At 44.0% G+C, this 23701-nt stretch overlaps 1 protein-coding gene across 1 annotated transcript; it reads left to right on the top strand.

Moving 5' to 3' along the window:
• Positions 1-2665: 2665 nt before the first annotated feature.
• On the top strand, positions 2666-22832 carry LOC147898512 (proteasome subunit alpha type-1-B-like). Its single transcript, XM_087379047.1, has 2 exons — positions 2666-3177; positions 22098-22832. Exons 1-2 carry the CDS (start codon positions 2827-2829, stop codon positions 22572-22574), a joined length of 828 nt encoding a protein of 275 aa, XP_087235173.1. The 5' UTR covers positions 2666-2826; the 3' UTR covers positions 22575-22832.
• The last annotated feature ends 869 nt before the right edge of the window (positions 22833-23701 follow it).

Below are 23701 nucleotides of genomic sequence, written 5' to 3'. Positions count from 1 at the left end.
CTGGTACTGGCAAAACAACTATCTTGAGGGTGCTCGTTGAATTCTTAATAAGAAATTTAATTCTAATAAACATGCCGATCCATTGAAACTAGAAGTCATGAAACTAGCATACTCTGGTAGAGCTACATTTATATAGGTGAGATGACAATAGCCTCTGCTCTATGGGTCCCTGTTAACCAAAAAGAAAAGACACAAATACCAAATGAACGGCTAGATACACTCACAAAAGCGTACTCCAAAGTACAAGCAATAGTTGTAGATGAAATATCCTTAATAGGAGCACGAATGCTCAATATACTAGACAAACATTTACATACAATCAAACATGTACAACATCTACCATTTGGAGGATTGCATGTTTTCTTCTTCAGTGACTTATATCAAGCATCCTCCGTGCATGATAAGTGGATATTCGCATAGCAAGGTATACTACCTACAAACATCTGGACACAAAATTTTAAATACTATGAACTCTCACAAGTTATATGCCAAACTGATATTGAGTTTGTAAACATTCTAAACAACTTTTGGAAAAACAAGCAAACGCAGCAAGAGATTGATGCCATAAATCGAGCATGTTTTTGTAAACCCCAAAAGAGTTGACAATACCACACTTATTCTATACCCAAAAAGCTACAAAACAACACAATAACATCATTTTCCAAAAAACACCCAGGTAGGTCTACATTTTTAAAGCAAAAGACTTTCGTAACCCTAGTTCCAAAACAAACATAACATTACCAAATAATCCAAATAAAACAGCCGGCTTGCATACAACACTTAAGTTGAAGCCATCAATGCTAGTGGAACTTTGTGCAGGAAATTATGACACATCAGATGGACTGGTAAATGGAGCGGATGGCTACTTTTGCACAGCAACAACAACAGAGATTGATAATCCAATAATTTGGATACAATTTCTCCAACCAAATGTAGGGGCAAAAACACGAGCTCGATATGCAAGCTTATACACAAATGGAATACAACATAATTGGACATGCATATTTCCTATCTCAAAAGAAATACAAATAGGGTAACAAGAAAACAATTCCCAATACAATGTGCTGTAGCTGGAACAATACATCATTCACAAGGATTAACTCTAGAAATGACTATTGATAGAATCCCCATGGCAATTTTCGATCTAGATTTACATATGACCCATCATATTATAATGACATTGAACACTCGTTCCTTGCCAGCACATGCAGATGACATAAAAGCACACTACTTTATAGTATACAATCATGTTATTTGTTTGACAGAAGTCAACTCACAGCCAATTGACCATGTATTTTTCAAGCGAAAAATATAAATCAATCATAGCTCCTAGTAGATATGCAACAACACTTCTATATGGTAAGAAATACAGTTTGTCACACACAAACACACAAACAACGACTGATTATGACATAATTGAAGCAAAATTGGACACTGACAGAGGCCCGTCCCTTAATATCATAGCAATTTCATTCACCATGTAGTAATACAAACTCTTTCTTGACAACACTTAGCAACAAAATAAAAATAATTCCCAGTACTTTCCCCACAATTATCCTTGGTGACTTCAATATTAATATGTTTCTAACAAATAAAGAGCGAAGAATGTTACACTCATTAATGTCTGCAAATAGCCTAGTACTAGTCAACAACTTACCAACAACGATACCTCACAAGTCACTTTTAGATCACATACGGACAAATGCATTGCTATCAGAATCAATTATCAACAATATACCAATCTATTGGTTAGATCATGATGTAGTTATACTATGTTACAAAATGCCATCACATATGCTTTAATAAAACTTGCTGCTACGAAACTTTGCGCTTAAAAACTAGAAGCATGAAGTTGACATGACTAGATTTCTAGATTACAATATCTCCAAACTGTCTTTTATGTACCTCGCTTGCTAGAAATACGAACCTGTACTCACTGCTTCGATGCCAATAAGTAAGTTACTCACAAAGTTATTTCTTTCGTGAAAGAGATTCACGAATCATGAATCAAGCTTACCGATTCCACTAACCAATTTCCATTCAACTTCTTGCTAGGTGATACTGAAGATAAGTTTGCAGACCAACAGGAAGAATACGAATTATTGCACCGATAATCATCAAAAGTCAATTTAGCTTCATAAGGTGCTTGGTATCAAACGTCAATTCAGCTTCATAAGGTGCCTGGCATCAACAAAAGCCAATTCAACCTTGCATCAACATCTACTACAGCTACTCCATCATTTTGCAGGCAACATGCCAAAAGCTTTTTCTCGAGCTAGTCAACTTTATGTTCATTGCAATCAAATACAAAGTATCTTATGAGAACTCTAAATGACAAACCTTATAGATAAAAGCATCAATGTCAATGTTTTATCAATGGCATTTATTTAAGACAATTTCAAAAAAGTACCTCTTCAAATGCACAATTTCTTTCATATAGAACATAGTCAATGGGGCAATGCTTTCGGGCACCCAAATCGTGCCCCCTTGTTTCTTTTTCTTCATATATTAAGTTTTCACTTAAAAAAAAAAACATATATATATATATAATATATATAAAGTTTTCTTCATATATTTCCATTACAAGGCCAAAAATGAGAGTTAATATAGTTTTCAGGCCAAAAAAAAAACACGTAATGTATTATTTGGCCAAAAGTGTGAACTAAGTATTTGATTGCATTCTTCATAAACACAAGAGGGAGACAGAGGGCGCGAGAGCACACAGAAAAGAAAACAGTATTGCGTTGACGAAGAGGAAGAAAGAGACCAATATTTGCAGCCCTTTGGCAGCTCTGCTTGGCTCCAGTACCTGATCCAGCTACAGCCATGTTTAGGAACCAATATGACACAGATGTCACCACTTGGAGTCCCGCCGGACGCCTCCATCAGGTGGAGTACGCCATGGAAGCTGTGAAGCAGGGCAGTGCCGCTATTGGGCTCCGTTCCAAGACGCATGCGGTTCTTGCTACCGTTAACAAGGCTTCTTCGGAGTTGTCCTCCTATCAAAGAAAGCTCTTCAAGGTGGACGACCACATTGGAATAGCTATGGCAGGGCTCACAGCGGATGGGCGTGTTTTGTCTCGATACATGAGGTCGGAGTGCATCAATCACAAATTTATCTACGAGGCCCCCTTGCCTGTCGGGCGCTTGGTTGTACAAGTTGCGGACAAGTCTCAGGTGCACATTGGTCATCTTGACAAATTCTTGTTGTGCTTGCTTTATTCAATGAGAGACCTTAGGTAACTCGGCCTCGGCTAGTCCCACTGCAGGGCTGGGAACTTATGACAATAACTGTCTTGAAAGGTCACGGTAGAATACGATGTAAGGACCTAATTTGACATTCCAATCACAAATGGGAAGTCTCTGGCTTTCCTTTATTGGGGGCTTCTGTACCGTAGATGTTACAAGGACTGCAGGTTTTGTTTGGATTCTTTTTCTATTAATTTTTTTGGAGAATGCTTACTGACATGCGAGATACGGGTCATACTTGTCACAAGTGTTCTTGAAGGAAACCTGATCCTTCTTGTTGGTTTGTCAAAATTTGGGCTGTTGGTTAATATTTGATGCAGTAGTTTGGTTTACCCATGACCTGACTTGCAGCTTTTGGTGATTATTCTTTGCAACAAATTTTGCTAGCTCTGCAATACCGCACAATGGGGCTCCTTATGCTAGGATTAGGATATAGGATCCAGTCTCGTTATATTTTTTTGAGTGCTATAACCCAGGGACCACTTTATAAGGTATTTTTCCTTTGTGCTGTATCCATCTCACATGTGTCAACCTATTATCCGGTACCAGCATAGCTTGGAAGCAATACAATTGGTAAGCCTGCAGGCATTTTAGATTACGTACTTAGGTGGTCGGCATCTGATTTGGGGAAGTCGTCCTTCTGAGGACAAAGCACATAGGTCTCGTTGTGCAATAGGCGATTGTATGTGATATTGGTGTTAGAGGGACTTGTCAAAATTTTCCTTAAGAAAGTGCCCAAGATCATGCAATGTAAGCTTCGCAGAGGTAGGATTCCTTAAGCAACAGGTAGCTATTCAATGTCTATGGGAAAGGTTCTGTGTTAGAGATAATAGGGCAGTGAACGGCCGCTACCTCTGCAGTGGAATAGGGTTCCCTTGGATCTCACTAACTCTCAGATCTCACGCACATCTTACCGACTCAAAGATCTCACTGTCAACCATGTGCACATACGTAGTAGGAGCAGCATTTCAGGCAGCAGCATGAGCAGTAGAACAGCCACCTGTGGGCCTCTATCCAGGAGAAGACAAGTGGGCTGTAGAGCTGCAGACCTAGCTCAGAGTGCTGCCCACCTAGGCTGGTGCAAAGACAGCAAGGTGGAAGAGATCTAGACGGAAAGTCGACAGATGCTCGAGGTGGAGCACGCGGACTCGAGTCTAAAGATAGCCAGTAGATAGGAGAAGGACCTTGTGGTAAGATCAGAGGACCACACCATTGGTGGGACTTTGGATCTCTCTCTTTTGTATTGAGTCCATAGCTTTGGACGGAAATATATTATTTTGGTGGTTTCTATATCTGGCTGGTTCATTGTCTATTGATGAGTCTGCACATCTATCTGATGCACATTAAGTTCAGAAGTTTGTGATTCCACTCCCCACACCGCACTGTGTGAGCTCCTGGGCTATTCTATCAGTCTTCTGCTGTGTGTACCCTCTGTTGGTTGTTTTCTAACACCGACCCTGTTTGGGTCAGTCAGCATGACTTGCTGGTCTGGTCAGGCCAAGCATGGGTCGGCCAGTCAGCCTGCTTATAGCAGGCTGACCAGGTAGCTAGGGGCCTCACTCTTGCCTTTGTGGTCCCTTAGAGCATTCCTCCTCACAGCCCCTCTTGACTGAGATTTTGCCATCGCCTATTTCCGTGTTGATCTCTCTCTCTCCCTGTCTCTCTTTCATATGCTTCCGCATGTGCACAACTTTTACATGGTGTCAGAGCTCGAGTTCCAGAAGAGCGTGCGCTGATGCAGTCCAGGCTGTATGACACAGATCTGAGGGAGAATCGAGGTGCTGCTCAGTATTTGCAGGGCCTGGTACATGGTGTTAGAAGGCAGAAGGAAGATGAGACTGTTTGACCCTGATTTACAGCAAGAAAACACCTGGATGAAATCACAATTCACAAAATAGCCTCTAAAACAAATTGCAATTGACACAGGGTTTCCTGGAAGCGATTTGCGGGCACTTTAGGCACAAATCCAGGCTGGAACTTCAAATTGCAACAGGGAAAGGAGGTTGGTACAGAAATCACAACAAATAGGGAGCCCACGGATGGCGTGGATATCAAATCACTTCACCCAAAGCAAGGAGCCTGGCGCTGGAAATTTCCGTACACTCCTTGGAAAACGTGCTAGGACTGTGGGAATCAAATCGCCTCCAAGATAGAGGACCGGGAGATGAGGGAAAGGAACAAAACACAGCACTAGGGTCCAGAAATAAGGGCTGGACCCCTTCGAAGGTCTTTATTGCAATTTGTACTACTAGCTTTCACAGGAGCATGAACTGAGTACAATCTTGATGATCTAGAGCTCTGAGGCTCTTCTTTTATAGACTTAGCCTCCAACCCGAAAGCAAGAGCTTTGTAATAAGCTGGGAGTAGTTTTTAGCTTTTTCTAAGCCGAAGTTAGGCATACTTTTCTGAGAAAGCTGAGCTTTTTCTAAAATCAGCTTTAGGAGGCTTTTATTAAAAAGTGCGCTGGATTTTCTTGCTGATTTTGACTTGTGGGGTCCTCCATAAAGTAGGCACCCACATTCTTGGTGCTTTTTGCTTTGTAGGACCTGCTTTTTGCACTTTTCCCTTAATTCTAGGGCCTTTTTGCACTCCTCTAGGTCCTACACAATACCGCAAACAAAATACCAACACTTTAACCCATTAGAGGCTAGTCTAATGCATGCATTCTAGTTATTGGACTATTTCTAGTCCCTTGTGGGCGTCCCCTTAGTTCTCTTTTTACCAATGCAAGGCAAAAGTAAAAACAATAAAACTTATTCTTGATTAACCAACTTCAACATTCCTTGACCGGAGTCAATTCTAACAAAGATTACTCTTTATTTTCTTAGGAGAAGTTCCAAATGGTGACACTAGGCATGGGGCATCAGGTTCAAGCGAAGGTGTGTGAGATTGGAGCAGTTCCATGGGACCCCTATGTATGAGTGAGGAGCATAAGCTCGATGACATAAATTATAGCCACTGGAAGCCTTACATTAAGCTGTGGCTCATTCAGAAAGGGCTTTGGGAGATTGTTTAGGGATTCAAGAGAAAGCATGAGCGTCCACTGAGCTCGATTCATTGGGATGTGGACTGCGAGGATGCCTTTTTGGAAGAGTTACGGGACTGGAAAGAGCGTGATTCCAAGACGCATTTTGCTATGGTGTGGACCATTTCGCTCCAACTTTGTAGAACTTGACCAGTGCCTTTTAGATGTGATTTAAATTGGGGGATCTCTATTCATCCATGAGCGCTGTCACTCTGTGGTGGCAACTCTATGGCCTAGAATTCCCTAAAGGTATGTTGGAATGGTCACCTCTCCATCTGTAAGCCCCCATATGAGGAGAGCATGGGGGAGGGAGACCTAGGGCAGAAGATGCCCAGAGAAGAGAAAGGGAGGAGGCTGCCACATGGGCAGCACCTCACAGCCAAGAGAGAAGAGATGGCTGCCACATGGACAGCAGCAAGGCTGTCATGTGGGCAGCACTGCTCAAGACATACCTGGACATGGTGCCACTGTATGGATCAGTACGGGCTGCTGAAGGGCAGTATACAGCAGGTGGTGGGGCAGCACAAGAGCCTGGCAGAGGCACAAAAGGTGGCGCGACAGGCCAGGGCCTGTACAGACAGGTATGGCCCTATACGGCAGCATGGCGGGTGTCTACAGGAAGGGACACGACCTGCAAGCAGAGCTGGCACATGGCGCAGCATAGCAGGAGCAGAGGCGTGCCTTGTTGGCAGGATTAAAAGGGCGGGACCTATGGGCTGGATCCCGCCCTGGAAGGGGCCAGCAAAGGGCCCTAAGGGGGCTGGTTGGGCTGAGCCAACCAGGTCGGTCCAGTCGGCCCAGTTAGGCCTGGCTGGTCAGTCCATTTGAAAGGGCCTTGTGCCCTATAAAAGGACAGGTCTTGGGCCTCATAAATTATCCAACCATTTATCAAGGTATGGAGCAGACAGGAGCAGCCAGAAGCCACTCCCTTGGGCCTCACAGTGGGGGTGAAGGAGAGTGGAAGGTGTGCTGCAGACTGAGTTCCCTAGAGGCTGGACCTTGGCTGTCTTGTAGGGCAGCAAGGTGTTGTAATCATATATCTTCAGGAGCAGCAAACGTGCAGCAGACAGGAGCAGCAGTTAGGGCATTCTTGGACCTACTCCCAGGAGGTGAAGAAGACCGACAGAGAGCTGCAGAGACTGAGCTAGCAAGGTGCTGCCCACCTAGACTGATTCACAGGCAGTAAGGTGGAGAAGAACACTCTGGACAGAGAGTCTATATACGCTCGAGATGGAGCACGCGGGCTCAAAGATCTAGAAGTGCTTGACATCTAGTAGGAGAACCTTTTGGTATTGTATCCTGTCCTACTTTATGGACGGATGGAAATATAAAGAGTTGCTTCTATATTTGTCTCTGAGCATTGTCTATTTACTGGCTTGCACATCTATGCACATAAGTTATCTATGCACATAAGTTTAAGAAGTTTGTGATTCCACGCCCCACACCACACTGTGTGAGCTCCTAGGCAATACTATCAGTCTTCCGTTGTGTGTACCCTCTGTTGGGTCATTTCTAACATGGTATCAGAGCCCAAGTAGGAGGCTCACAGGTGTGGGAGCTTGAAGGCAGGGACCTTGTTGAAGGACGACCCTGATTCAGAAGCTCTTGGGAATCGACTTCCACGACTGAAGGACAGTGCCCTTGCGAGAAGGAGGGTGACTCAGGTTCAGTCAGGTGCGTTTAAAGTTTGTGGTCCAGGTTATTTGGAGATGTTCTTTTGTTGTCGACCTTGCCAAAGGAAGGATGGGTTGAGACAGACCCTCTAAGCATGGTGCCTTGAAGACTCCAGGTTGTTCACTCATAATGAGGGGGACAACTGGAAGATCGTGGACGGGGCCAGCAAAGGGCCCTAAGGGTGCTGGTTGGGCTGAGCCAACCAGGTCGGTTGGGCCAGCCAACTAGGTCGGTCCAGTTGGCCCAGTTAGGGCTGGCTGGTCGGTCCACTTGAAAGGGCCTTGTGCCTTATAAAAGGAGAGGCCTTGGGCCTCATAAATTATCCAACAATTCAGTAAGGAAAGGAGCAGAAAGGAGCAGCCAGAAGCCACTCCCTTGGGCCTCACACTTGGGGTGAAGGAGAGTGAAAGGTGTGCTGCAGACTGAGTTCCCTAGAGGCTGGACCTTGGCTGTCTTCTAGGGAAGCAAGGTGTTGTGACCATATATCTTCAGGAGCAGCAAACGTGCAGCAAACAGGAGCAGCAGTTAGGGCATTCTTGGACCTACTCCTAGGAGGTGAAGAAGATCTACAGAGAGCTGCAGACTGAGCTAGCAAGGTGCTGCCCACCTAGGCTGATTCACAGGCAATAAGGTGGAGAAGAACACTCTGGACAGAGAGTCTACATACGCTTGAGATGGAGCACATGGGCTCAGAGATCTAGAAGTGCTTGACATCTAGTAGGAGAACCTTTTGGTATTGTATCCTGTCCTACTTTGTGGATGGACGGAAAAATAAAGAGTTGCTTCTATATTTGTCTGTGAGCATTGTCTATTTACTGGCTTGCATATCTATGCACATAAGTTTAAGAAGTTTCTGATTCCACACCCCACACCACACTGTGTGAGCTCCTGGGCAATACTATCAGTCTTCTATTGTGCGTACCCTCTGTTGGGTCAATAACATATATAAAATGACCAAGTCTACAACAATTAATAAAAAATTCAATACTAGAATCACCAAGGGATGAATCATTTACTTAATAAAATAGAATGCAATTGTGGGGGGTAATTTACACCCAAGTGAGACTATTAATCATAAATCCTTAAACAATGAAATCGGTTAATATAATGAAATCATAGTTAGTATAAAGAAAATGAAAGCCATGGCTAAGGTACAATCAAACTGTGTGAAGGACAAATTGATGTAATGGGGTGTACCAAGGGGTACAAGGGTTGTGTGTTGGTTAGTGTGCTTCAAGGCTCTAGGCTGACGGGTGTTCTCTCCGAGGTGAATCTAGTATTCGTGGTGCTGGAGGGTCCATGGTTGCAGCTTCATCACCTTGCTTCTTCAGACCATTTGTACACTATGCACTGCAGAGAGGGTGTTAAAGTTTAAGGCCCAGCTAGGGGCCTATAAATTGGCCCCCCCTCTCACAATTGCTTGTGTAATCCCTTGGAGCATTCCTCCTCACTAGCCTCTTTTGGATGAGATTATACTCCAGCAGATATACATTGCCATTGCCTATTTTCTGTGTTGACACCTCTCTCTCTCTCTCTCACACACACACACACACACACACACACACACACACACACACACACATAAATTGGCCCCCCCTCTCACAATTGCTTGTGTAATCCCTTGGAGCATTCCTCCTCACTAGCCTCTTTTGGATGAGATTATACTCCAGCAGATATAGATTGCCATTGCCTATTTTCTGTGTCGACCTCTCTCTCCCTCTCTCTCTCTTTGTCTCTCTCTCACACACACACACACCCACCCACCGCTGTACAGCTCGCAGCCTAGCCTGTACAGCCTGTAGCCTAGGCCGTACAGCTCGCAGCCTAGCCCATAGAGCTCGCAGCCTAGCCCGTACAGTCGCAGCCTAGCTTGTACAGTTGCAGCCTAGTCCTTAGACCAGCAACGCAGGCCAAGGCCAAGGACACCAGCTGGAGGAGCGGTGCTTCCAGCAAGCGACCAATGGGAGGGGTGCCTTCAGCAGGAGTTTGTGCCCCCGAGAGGAGTTCACTTAGTAGCAGGGCATAACTAGCTCCAGGGTTTGGGCTGAGCCCCCAACCCAACTCTGGGGGTTAGTCACAGCAGGGGGTGCCAAAATACACGTAGGCCACCATGGATGGCGATGCCAAGACGCCCCTGGATTTCCCCAAGGTCAAGACTTTTACTTTGACTTCGACCAAAGCTTCATACTCCTCATCGCAGCCCTCCCATTGGCTCTCCTGTACATGTTTGCAAGGACGCAGAATTATCTACAGCATAAGAGAGTGGTGAGCATGATAGACCTGCAAGAGCATGTTTACTATTTACATCAGGAAATCGGTGAGCCCAAGCTCAGACTTGGAGCTCTAGAGAGGAAAACAAATGCTTGGGAAGGACAAGGAAAACATGAAATCATTCATGAACTATTGCAGATACCTAATACAACAGCACCCACACCACAGATGGTAACTACAGTCCAAGACCTGGTTACAACTCAGCTCAAGTCAGTGAAACAGGAAATTACAGCAACATGGGACACTAAAATCAACACATTGGATGTGTATGTAGAAGTACAAGAACAGGAAAAAAGGGTGGCAAATGCAAGGATCATACACATGAGAGGGACAATCGGAGGGCTGATTTGAAGGAAGTCACAAGGAAAAGCTGGATAATATCATGGAAAGAATCCCATAGATAGAGTGGGAGCTGGGAGGGGACACAAGCCAAAGTATGCTTCTAGGACAAGAGGAAAAGAAGCAAGGCTCTCAAGCAAACTAATAGGTTGACAGGTACTAAAATATGCATAGCGGAGGAGCTCACTCCGACTCAGCTCAAAATGAAGGCCACTGAATTGACTAAAGTGAAGGATGCTTGAAAGGAGGAAAATGGGGTGTTTATGAAACCGGTCTTCAGTTTCCTAAAGGGCAGTAAACCATAACTAACTTGCATACATTTCAATTACATCCATTAGTCATCAATTACAGCCAATTCAATACTTATTACAGCCACATAGAAATAGATCCCGCAAAGCCAAGCGCATACTGAAACAATATTCAGGAGCTGGATCGCCCTTGAGTGCAACACCAGATTGGCCCCAAAATCGAAGGTGCCCCTTTCGGTATTTCTTTAATTTATTCAGAAGGCAAACAATACAACAAGGGCACTACCTTTATCTTATCCAGAACCAGCCAAATGAATCTTATCCTCGCAGACATTCAACAACGTGCAACGTAAGCCAATCTATGGCTTACAAAGGCATCCAGACTCAATGCATAATTCCATAGCACAATGCATCCAAAATCCAGCACATATCCAAGTGCATAATCTATGGCCAAACTGGCAACCATAAGTAAAACAAATTCTCTGGCAATGGAACCACTGAAACTGGCCTTCAGTTCCTTAAAGGGCAGTAAACCATAACTAACTTGCATACATTTCAATTACAGCCATTAGTCATCAATTAAGCCACTTCAATACTTATTACAGTGACTTAAAAATAGATCCCGCAAAGCCAAGCGCGTGCTGAACCAATATGCAGGAGCTGGATTGACCCTGAGTGCAACACCAGATTGGAGCCAGAGGGGCAGTGTGTGGAATTCTTCCTGTAATGAGGTCATTTGCTTAGTGTGAGAAATGTATTGATGCTTTGACGCCCTGAGAGGCCAGTTAGTGGATTCTGGGATTGCTAGACCCTTAGTGGGATAGTTTGGATGCATTTCAAGCTGTTAGAGCATGTGTTTTGGACTCGTGGAATGCATTGACACCCTTGGTTGTGAGAAATGACTTAGCCTTGGCTGGCAGTTGGGTGTTAGAGGGTGCACTGGAATTGGATGCATTTTTGAAGCCAAGAACTGGCTTGTGCAGTGGACTGCTAGTGTAGCAGAGTACAAGGGTGCGCCCTTGTTGTAAAGCAGGATTCTACTTTTGAAGAATTAAATAAATACTGGAAGGGGCGCCAAAGTGTTTGGGGCCAGTGTGGTGTCTCGTGTTCGGTTCCCTTGAGCAGGGACACTCTAGCCTCCCTTTAAGTGTTTTGAAGATTGTTTTTCAGTGGCAATTAACAAATGGAAGTGATTGGAAATGATGCAAGGTGGCTGTACATGGTATGAACACTAAGTTAGATACAATTTACTGCCCTTTAGTTCTCGGTTTCAGTTTACAAGGATGAAAAAGCATTAATTAGAGATTTCAAAAGACTCTTAGTCTTAAACTAATGTTATACAGGCCACCTTCAAGATAGTATTTGAATGTAGTTATGCTATAGTACTTCGGGGCTGAGCTGCTATAGGCACTCCCTCGACTCTCTTTGGGTTTTTCTAGATGTAAGTCTTTTTGGCATTTTGTATTTTCTTCCATTTGCCCACGAGGCCTTGTGCGGACGTTAATCTCTCTCTCTCTCTCTCTCTCTCTCTCATATGCTTCCAACTCTCATTCTACATTTTTGCATTTTTTGCATTTTGCATTTTGCATTGGTATGGATGTTCGTTTAGTAGCTCCACTACCACAGCTTGTTGTATCAGGATTTTCATAGTCTCACAGACCCATCGGTCTTTCGAAGACTTTAATAAACTTTTCCTTTCTTTTTTTTTTTTTTCCACAGTTTTGCCTCTGCAATAGGACAATAGTTTAAAGCTCAAATAACTTACACAAAACAATCCACTTCATTCACTAATAATATAGAGAAAGAACTAATCTTGAAATTACCTCCCCCACTTGTGTTGGAGTTCACCAACTCTCAAGGGGTCTTGGCTAGCCATGTAGCCTCCATTGGACTTGGCCCTTATGTTGCTTGCCATCTTGTAGGCACCTATATGAAGTGCCCACCATTAGTGGAAGTTCATCCACCTCTCACACTTTCCGTAACTCTAAATCCATGCTCCAGTCGATGTCTTTAGGACCATCATTTCCCACATTTGAATGTCATACCTAATCCTCATCTCCTTTTGTGATGACTGCCATGTCCAAGGCACGCTGGCCGTGGTACTCGGATTGCCAATCCTTGTATTGGTTGACTTAATCTAGTAGGGTTAGGAGGCCTTGGGATTAAGACTAGCAAGCTAACGTGGGTTTAGAGGACCTGTGCAATAGCAAAGGGCCAATTGGATATATTTAGCTGACAATGCTATTTGTAGAGGATGCTATTTATAGTGGGTGCTATTTATAGCAAGATGTTCTTCTATAAAAGAGTTGCCAATGCCTATTTTGCACAAGTCCTCGAGACCTAGTCTTAATCCAGGGTCCTCGTAACCTTGTTGGATGAAGTCCACTAATATGAGGATTAGCAATCTAGGTACATAACATTCTTCAAATCCGTGCAAGATGTTACCCTTAACAAAAATTATAGTCAATAACAAATAGAATTGGGTACATGCAAATTCACTATCCAACCACCCTCGATCACATGAGCTAGAGCTCGACCCCCCTAGGGGCCAGGGCCATGTCTAGCTTTGGTGTCCCATACCAAGAAGCCCCGTCCATGAGGAACCTTTGACATGCCATTTTGTGATTCGGCTATAGTCCAAGCCAAACCCTCTAGATGAGAGTGTTGGATTACTCAATTTAAGGTGTGCACAATAGCCCTTGGCCACTCTTTTAAAAGAAGAACGTCTTGCTATAAATAGCATCCTATTATAAATAGGGTCCTCTATAAATGGCATCCCTAGCTAAATATAATCAGTTAGCCCTTTGCTATTGTTACCCTCCTTAATTTTCTAGTCTTAATCCTAGGCCCCTATAACCCTATTGGATTAAGTCCACGAATTTGAGGATTAGCAATTCAGGTACATAATATTCTTCCCCTCTTCAAGCATTACTCTTGTAACGGGATCGAAAAAATCAAATCACACTCTGCTCGTAGATTGAGCTATCAATTCCTTCCATGACTAATCAATCAAAGGTAGGCTCGAACCAAGCTCTCCATCTTTGAATTGTATTCATGAAAGATAACAACAATAGAGCTCTCAATTCAAACACGGTTACCATATTCTTTGGTCATATCCTTACAAAAATCTGGTATTCCTTGAATCTGCAGAGTTGATTTCCTTTACCTATGCTCACTCGGATATGGTTAAAAATCTATGTACCTAGGGCATCATCATACTGCCTTTCAAATCTTAGAACTATCAGGTATCCATATATATTTGAGTATTTTTATCTTGGGTAGTATCCCCCTAAGAATATCCACTCTATCAGGCGTGAATCGTGTCCAATCATGAACACCCTCTGATAGAACATCCAACGTAATTGCCATACCTTTAAGTTCTTTAACTATTAGGGAAAATCTTACCAAATGTAATCTACCGTGTCAATTAGTATCTCATAGGCAAAAGCTTGACCATGTATACGGTCCCTTGGGAATATGCAAGGATATATCCCCCAAGCCCTAATTTATCCCCCTATTGCCTAATAGACTTGGGGAGAATCAATATTATTCTCTCAACCATATAACCAAAACATGTTGCCCATTCATAGTTGTGCCATGTTTTGTTATTTGTACAATTGGCCATGATGTGAATGAATGCCGTCCTGCGCATTCTAGAGATTATAAAAAAATACCATCCTCCATCTCTCAAATCAGATCCTATACACCACTGGATATCCTTGTAAAGGTCCCGCCACCACAAGACTATCAACGACTAAGGATCTATGAACTAGGAATATCTTGTTTCTATCAAGATACTAAGGAGTGATCTCCGAGTCTTGGTCTCGAACAATGGAGCTCCCAACTTGGATCTTCTTCAAAATGACCCCATTATCTGGTATTGTACATGGCTCTCTCTTAGGGAAATATAAAAGTTAGCCTCATCTAGGAGAATTCACTTAATTCATCTCTATCCAATTCAACTCAAGGCTTAACAAATCCCGGGGCTATACATGCACTTGTGTTATTGCTTCACCTTGATCAATACAGATACTTCAAGAACATGCGGCCTATCCTAGCGTACTAGGATAGACCCCATATCAAAATTTTGTTCAGATGATATGATTGAATCAAGGTAATCATTCCGTCTTCCCATCGTGTAACACTGAATTAGGGTGATCAATCCTTTTCCAATCTGTGCCTTCTTGTGACTATATCTAACACTTGTGTCACAATCCTGTGCAGATGGGGTTGTGAAAGGAACAGTCAAGTCCAATCTCTTATTGACTTATAAACGAGACAATAAATCTGGAGTCCCACAAAAAACCTTCAACCTTTTCTGAAATCAACTGAGAGCATAATCAAACTTTCACAACAGTCAAGTCCAATCCCTTATTGACTCACAAGAGAGACAGTAAATCTGGAGTCCTACAAAAGACCTTCAACCCATTATGAAATCAACTGAGACCACAATCAAACAATCCCCTTTGACTTTGCTCAAATACTGCTTAAATTCTTTCAAATATCACCAAATAGATCACCGCTATTTGGTAGGAGCCTATCAACAAGGATTCCAGAAAGGGATACTCTACTTTCTTTGTCATTCAAGGTCCTCCATCTATGATTTTCCAAAACTAAGTGACCTTCCTGAAACAGAACTGGTTCTAATCCCAACTAATTTAGCCTAGTTAAATATCCTATGCTAGTCCTACTCAAGCCATAGGGCAGAAATGAATATTTCTGAACAGAAAGTACTTGCCTAGGCTAGATCCATTTCATTTAGGGGCAAGGAGTACAACGCTGAAGTAAGCAGAAAGTACAATGCTGAAATAAATAGAGAATACATTCTTAGAGTTAGAGAGGGAGAGGGAGAGGAAGTCGGGGGCTGCACTTCCAATAGAACTTGTGAGGGGTTGCACAAGGACTGGAAATGTTAATTCCTTATTGAATTCAGCTGGAGCTAGGAGCTCTTGCTGTTAGAATCCAAGCTGAGTACAAAAGAGGCAGCCATGCCTTTTATAGAAACGAGGGCAAGCTATATACAACTTTGCTTATGAGATAATACCCCAAAACTGCCATGTGGCATCATTCTAGCAGCCTTAAGTACAAATTTAATTAAAAAGCCACTAATTATCCCCCTTTGTTACAGTCCTCCACACCCAAAACAGATTTTGTCCTCAAATTCTGAGAAGACACTGGGACAATAGAGGAAAACAGTGAGAAGAATGGATGGTACAGCAACAACTCCAAGAAGCAATGATGATTACTGCATCAGCTGAGTAGATATGGGTACTGCTCTACAATAGATGAGGGCTGCCAAGAGGATTCATCATCCGGGAGGCCCGTCCATTTGCTCTCGTATTCCACATAGGTTATTCCTGACTCCTGAGTACATGGTCCCATCTACGCTTTTCTCCATTACATTTTTGGATCATTATTGGATATCTAATTTTCATTTTATTATAATCACATGTTTACTAATCACACGTGCTCACCTCTTACGGTTGGCACGATGTCGTTGATTCTTTCTAGCCCACTTGCTCCTCTTCTTTTTCCCCACCTTAGTCCATCTACCCTCCGAAGGATCTACCGAGGGGGTTTGCGACTCTGGCTGCTGCTGCCTGTTAGACTCCTGTTGCATCCGCCTAGGTGGCCTCCGAGTCCCCTCCCCTCTCATGTAGCTATGCTGTCCCTGTGTCTCCTAGGGGGAAGGATGTGTCCTGTATTGGCCTCGTGTACAATCTTGAGCTCGGTGCTCCATCTGTCTACACCTCAAACACTGGCCTAGTAAGCCTGAAACCTCCAAACGCTAACGAGAGTATCCCCCTCCAAAGTCTCCAAGAGAATCACGTCTGGGAGGGAATCTAGGATCTCTACCATGAGTCTGACTTGAGGAACCCCATCGTTTGTCACCATTGCCGCCTCCGACTCTGTTGGGTACTCCAAAACTGTGCCAAACAATCGTCCAATGGAAGAAAGGATGGAAAGCCTCGGGAAGCAGAGCATCATTGGGAAGCGAGGAACATGGTGAATCCTCCACTGTGAATCCATGATACCAAGGGATGAGGTAAACCAAATGGGGTCTTAGGAGGATAGGGCTACGTTCCATGAGAGTCAGAGCGGTATCCGGGGAGCCTAGCTGGAGGAGGAAAACACCGCGTCCATAGATAGTGACCTCCTAAATGTGATCACCGTCTAGTGCCAAGCTGGCTTGCATCTAGTCCTGAATCTGCCTCGAGGGAGTCACATGCATCATAAGAGGTGTATTTCCATGCTCTTTATATCGCTGAATTATGCTGATATCCTCTTGGTGCTGCTCTTAGGCAACTCTTGGATCTCAGCATCTGGAATAGTTTTCAGACACCATTAGGGAAGCTTCATTGGATCCTTTTGAACCTCCTTACCTATTTGGCTGTGTTTTGCCGTTTTTCAGTCTCTTCCAAATCATCATCATCCCTAGTATATTCCTAATTACACTTTGGCTATATTGTTGAGAAGGCATAATTCTCTCATCATCCCTGCTTGTGATGATTTTTCAAGTCTAAATGTGGTGCATCCATACCCTTGCTCTGCTCACGGCAGCCAATAAATATGCATTAAGTGGCTTTTTTATCCATGCATGAGTTCTTTGGAACCTGAGCACAACAGAAACAACGAAACCCTCAATTGTGACACTCTTGGCTTCCTTTTTGACGATGCATCATACCAGGGTTTGTTTCTAACTGCATAGTAGATTAGGACTAGTAATGACATAAGCAATTGTGGTAATTGTTTCAAACTAATCTAGATGAATCTAGGAACATGCCCAAACTCATCCTTTAAAAATACCACACACAGTGCAGTTTGATAGTCACTCAAGGTTGAAAGCCATAAACTCCATCATGCATAGTAGGAACTAGCTGCTATGACATCCCAACCGACATCATTAGCACCCAAGGGTGGGTGTAGACCATAATATAAACTTACGCTCACACATACAAATCCACAGACCCATACATACTTGAGCCTCCATTTATACAAAGGTCTTCGTATTGAGATTCTGTCAGAACAGACAAAGGCTAGCACTAAAGGAGAAGGCTAATCCAAAAGTAGTCCACATTCTCTTCATTCAAGCTGCAACTGCTTTTGAAAACTATACGATTTCATTTTGGTCTTCCCTAAACAAGCATCTAAGAAAAAAAAAGTTTTTTTTTGGGGGCAGATTGCAAAAAAAAAGTTTAGACAATCTAGCAGATACACACTGTTAGAAAATGAAATCCCACTAGAGGGTATCCCACAGCGGAAGACTGATAGATGAGCCCAGGAATTACACACGGAATTGTTCCACTATGGAATCAAGCTTCATAAACATATGTGTGTTGAGAATAAGCATCTCCAGGAGTGGCTGGCCGACCAGCTCCCACACAGCAAGGGGGGCCAGAGGGGGTAGGCTGACCGACCAGCTGGTCGGCCCAGTTGACCTCTCAGCCTGTTTCCAATGAGGCTGGGCCAGAGCCTGAGGAACGGTAGTGGGCTCATTGATACTCTCCGCTCCTCCGGTCTTGAGGATCCCTACTCCGAACCACACCCTGATGATGGGCCTCGTCGCTCTCATCGCCATCTCCCACCGTCCTCTTCTGATCCCCTTCATGTCAATTACGCCCTTATGTCTCGCATCCTCGCCACTCGTGAGCCCACTACCGTTCCTCAGGCTCTGGCCCAGCCTCATTGGAAACAGGCTATGGAAGCGGAAATTCATGCTCTTCTTCGGAACCACACCTCGGACCTTGTCCCTCGTCCCTCACATCGTTCCGTCATTGGTGTCCGGTGGATTTTCAAAACAAAATATGCCTCTGATGGTTCTGTCGACAAGTATAAAGCTCGGCTGGTGGCTAAAGGCTATGCCCAACGACCCGGCATCGACTATGGGGAGACCTTTGCACCTACCGCCCGGATGAGCACCATCCGAACGATCCTCGCTCTTGCAGCCCACCATCAGTGGCCCATCTTTCAAATGGACGTCAAATCTGCATTTTTGAATGGTGATCTTCATGAAGAGGTATATGTGGATCAGCCACCCGGCTTCATTAATTCTCGTTCTCCTTTCATGGTCTGTCGCCTTCGCAAGGCTCTCTATGGTCTCAAGCAAGCTCCTCGGGCCTGGAATCAGTGTATTGATACCTTCTTCTGCCGCCAAGGACTTCTTCGCTCTCTGGCTGATCCCAATCTTTATCTTTTTCATGAAGGACAGCTTCATACCTTCATCATTCTTTATGTGGATGATTTAATCCTACCGGGAGTCATACCAATCATATCCTTGTCATTAAAGTTGCTCTTCAAACTGAATTTGAGATGACGGATATGGGCCTTCTCCATTTTTTCTTGGGTCTTGAGATTTGGCAGACTAAGAGGGGGTATTTTGTCTCTCAGCAACGCTATGTTCACGAGCTCCTCGAAACTTTCCACATGGCTGACTGTCGGCCCATCACTTCTCCCATGGATCCCAACGCTAAACTCTCTGCTTCTGGGTCCACTGCTTATCCTGATGCCTCCCTCTACTGCCAGCTTGTTGGATCTCTTCTTTGGCTACTTAACACTCGACTGGATCTCGGCTTCTCTGTCGGCACCCTCAGTACCTTCATGCAAACCCCTTCGCTTTCTCATTGGCAAGCTGCTCGACGTCTCCTCCGCTATCTTCAGGGGACCTCTACTTTCGGGCTCTTTTATGCTGCCGGTGGTTCCTCTCCTTCCCCGCTCACTCTTTGAGGTTGGAGTGACTCCGATTGGGCTGGCGACCCCGATTCTCGCCGCTCTACCACGGGCTATGTTTTCTCCTTTGGCTCTGCGGCTATCTCCTGGTCCAGTAAACGCCAACCCACGGTCGCCCTATCTTCCACCGAGGCTGAGTATCGGGCTATGTGTAGTGCCACCTGTGAGGCTGTGTGGCTTCGGCGCCTTCTTCTCGATTGTGGTTTTCAGCAACCCACTTCTACCACACTTTTTTGTGACAATCAAAGCTGTATTGCCCTTGCTCGCAATCCGGTTTTCCATGCTCGGACAAAACACATTGAAATTCAGTACCACTACACGCGAGAGAAGGTTCTTGACGGTACCATTGTGCTCCTCTTCAGCACCACTTCCGACAACGTCGCCGACATATTTACCAAATCTGTTTCTCCTCCCCTTCTCCAACGTCATACCAGCTCTCTGGGTCTTGTGCCACACCCTGGAGCTGAGAGGGGGTGTTGAGAATAAGCATCTCCAGGAGTGGCTGGCCGACCAGCTCCCACGCAGCAAGGGGGGCCAGAGGGGGTAGGCTGGCCGACCAGGTCGGCCCAGTTGGCCTGACCGACCAGGCTGGTCGGTCCAGGCAATCTGGCCGACTCCCCCCTGGCCTGCCCTATAAAAGGGACTCCTTCCCTTCACTTCCTCTACCACTCATTGCAGCTCCTCAAGGCTCCAGCACACAGCCTGCTCCTGACCATCCCCTCAGAGCCCCCTCTCAGCTGCTCAGTTAGCTGCCCACACTCCCGCAGCAGATCTTGCCTCTTCATGGCTCTTGCCTCCTCGCTCCAGGCCTCTACAGTTCCCTTGTTCCAAGGTTCCTGCCTCTTCACCCAGGCTCCTTCAGCCTCCTCTTCTCTAGGCTCTTGCCTCCTCAGTTCAGGCTCCTCTAGCCTCTTCACTCCAGGCCCCTGCCTCTTCGTTTCAGGCTTCTCCTGCCTCCGTGCTCTCAGGCTTCAGCTTTCTTGTGCCCCCCCCCCTTTTTCTCTGCTTCAGTTCAGCCTCTCCTGCAGCTCCTGTTTTCTTATCTTATTCAAGATATCTTGTATTTCAGTTGCTGCCCTGGTTTAAGGGCTGATTTACAGCAGATCAGTTGTGGCACATTTTGTTATCTCTAGTGTTCTCTGTATGGCTCTATAATGTCAGTTTGTTTGCATCTTCCGCTGCCATTCTAATAATGTGTACTTCACAACCATTCATGTGTGTGCAAGCCAATAAATAGACTGTGCATCAAGAAGCAACACTTATATGTTTCTTCTAGAGTCTAGAGACTAGGACGTAGGTCACTTGGGACTAGTCACTACTGACCAATGCATTCCTAATGTTTGCCCTCTTTTCCAGCAGCTTCCTTCACTGGCTTTGTAGATTGACATAGACTGACCAGCTAGATCAGCTGTTGCCCAAATGAGTCAACATTGTGAGTTGGGTGACTTCTGGGTAAAAACTAAATGGCTTTTGTTCATACTTGGGGTCATAGTTGCAAACATACTCGTTTGCACGCTGAGGCAAACGTTTGTAAAAAATGTGTTAGCAAACCTTCAATTTTTTGGAACTTGCGAATTTGGGGCTTTTTGTTAAGACCTTTAAAAAATTTCTGATGTATTTCTGATGTGTTATTTCTAGGAAAACCAGCAGCCTGCAGGTATTACAGCAGGAAAATAGCAGGTAGTCTTAGGAAAATAGAAGTAAACCATATGTTAGGGGAAAGACGCATGTACATTATAGGGTCCATGTTTGTTTCAACCTCCCTTCTGATGCAAACGTGCAAACCTTTGCAAACTGCAAACGTTTGCACCATGCAAATGTTTGCTTGCAACTATGCTTGGGGTTTTGAGCAAGAGAGAGAAGCATATTACAGAGATCAGCAGAAAAGCTCCTCATTTTAACCTTAAGCAAAGCTACTATGGACCATAGCAATACAGGGTAGTTTCTACAGTTTTTCATTCTTCTTCGCAATCTTAAAATTCCCTTGCATCCACAGTTTTTCATTCTTCTTCGCAATCTTAAAATTCCCTCGCATATTTGCGATGCCTTGCCCTTACTCTGTGCATTTAACAGGCCTATGTTGTCTTTTGCAGTACTTTTCTTGGCCATTTGTGCATCCTTTCAATAACAGCTGAGAGGCTGGCTTGTGAATTTTAGAAAAGGGTTGATTGCTTATGATTGCATCATTTATGCTAGCCTCCACGAGGTGGTCACTAGAGGTAGACTGATCACTTGAGCCCCTGGGCCCTCACTGTCTGTTTGTCAGGACTTCGTGTAAGTGAAACTGGTTTTTTCTGATCTAAGTCTACCTCTGTGGGATGTTAGTTCTACATGCTACTGGCTGGCACCATCTTGAAATATGAGATATTTTAAAGATGCAGTTGCTTGATATATGTAGATTGCAGCATTATTCGTGTTAGGGAAGTGGCTTTGTTTGGCTTTTCTTTGTTCTTTTTTGGGAATGTCTTAGAATTACTTTGCTACCTAGTCTTTCTTACATGTCATTCAAATAAGGCTGTTGCTTTCTTTTGTTAACTTACTCTTGAGCTTTGCTCATGCATCAGGTTTGCACCCAGAGGTCATGGAAACGACCATATGGGGTGGGACTTCTTGTAGCTGGCCTGGATGAGACTGGTCCTCATTTGTATCAGAATTGTCCTTCGGGAAATTATTTCGAATATCAGGCATTTGCTATTGGTTCTCGCTCTCAAGCTGCCAAAACTTATCTTGAAAGGAAGTTTGAAACCTTCATGGAGTGCTCTAAAGATGAATTGATACGACATGCTCTATTTGCAGTGAAAGAGTCTCTGCAGGACGAGGACTTGAGCATCTCAAATTGCAGTGTGGCAGTCATTGGAGTTGATGAGCCCTACCATGTATTGGATCTGAAGACCTTGCAGAGCTACATTGAGGGTTTAGAAGAAAAGAAAGATGGGCCTTCTGAAGACCTTAACGCTGAGGATGGACAGGTTGGCAGTCCAAAAGGAGAACCTGGAGCAGAAGGGGATCAACCTGAGGGTGCTGCTCCTATGGAGACGTGAGGCTTCAATTTTGACCTTGAAATCCATCATGACTCGTGAGTCAATAGAATTAGTGAATGATATGATGAGCAGATGAACGGAAGGGTATTTGAACAAAAATCTAATTGCAGATTGAAAGGTCAGAACCTTTTCAAGGCAATTGTGTGAATTTGACGATTAACTTCACCAACTAGTAACCCAGACTTAATTTGTGCATGCTATAGTTTTGTTGTGTTCTTTTAAATAAAAGGGTTTTATCTTACAGTTTTTTTTGAAGAGTTTGAAAGGATGCCCAAAATCTGGAATCAAATCTTTTTATGAGCTAAATCGTGTTGATTTTTCAGTACACCACATGTGCAACATTTTTCTAATCCCTAGGCTTGGAAATGGTTAATCAGAGATTTTTGCATGAAATGGTTAAAACCTTAAGGCATGAGCATGGTATATTTGGATCATGGAAATATATCAGGATAGGTTGTGTGTGAAGCATAGTATATTTGGATCATGGAAATATATCAGGATAGGTGATGTGTGAAGCAGTAAAGTTTCTTGCTATCTTTTAAAGCAAGCTGCAAAGGAAGTACTTAAATATCATCTTGGAAGAAATTGATCTGTCCATATTCTCTTTTTTTTTCCGAAGAGAAAAGTAACTTCTATTAATTCTTGAACAAGATAAATATTATTCATATGGCTTGCCCAGAGCTTCAGGTGACAGCTTTTGTTGGCATTGAAGGCAAGAAAAAAAGAACACAAATTTTTGTACCCTCAAGATAATTTGTACAGGGGGTCTTTCTTTAAAAAACTTAGTGGGATGATGGTGTATATTCGTGAGTGACCAGACCAATGAACATAGTTTGTGCCGCTCGTGTGTTGATCGCAGAGGTTGTTGCGCACCCAAATGTGGTACAGCGTAGAGTTGTAAATCGTTGTTGGTTGAAGAATCAGTTGGCACATGTTTTGGCTTTCCATAAAGTCTGTTAGTGCGCAGAGATTTTTGCTGGGCTTGTTGAAGCAAATGTTAAAGTCACCGACTATGAATTGTTTTGAAGAATAAATTTTCGATGCACATCGCAAAACGCGTCTTTGTTTGAGAGCTCCTACCGAATGATGTCCTGGTAGCTGGTGCGTTCAGGCAGAGTATAGTTTCT

This window comes from Dipteris shenzhenensis, chromosome 9, assembly GCF_047967505.1.
Source record: "Dipteris shenzhenensis isolate YYH24624 ecotype China chromosome 9, Dip_SZ_1.0, whole genome shotgun sequence".
NCBI classification, from domain to species: Eukaryota; Viridiplantae; Streptophyta; class Polypodiopsida; order Gleicheniales; family Dipteridaceae; genus Dipteris; species Dipteris shenzhenensis.
This window is presented reverse-complemented; position numbering and strand designations above follow the sequence as displayed.

Coding starts and splice junctions, on each gene's coding strand:
- LOC147898512 (XM_087379047.1), top strand. CDS start 2,827: ATGTTTAGGAACCAATATGACACAGATGTCACCACTTGGAGTCCCGCC. Junction 3,178..22,097: donor AAGTTGCGGACAAGTCTCAG/GTGCACATTGGT, acceptor CTCATGCATCAG/GTTTGCACCCAGAGGTCATG.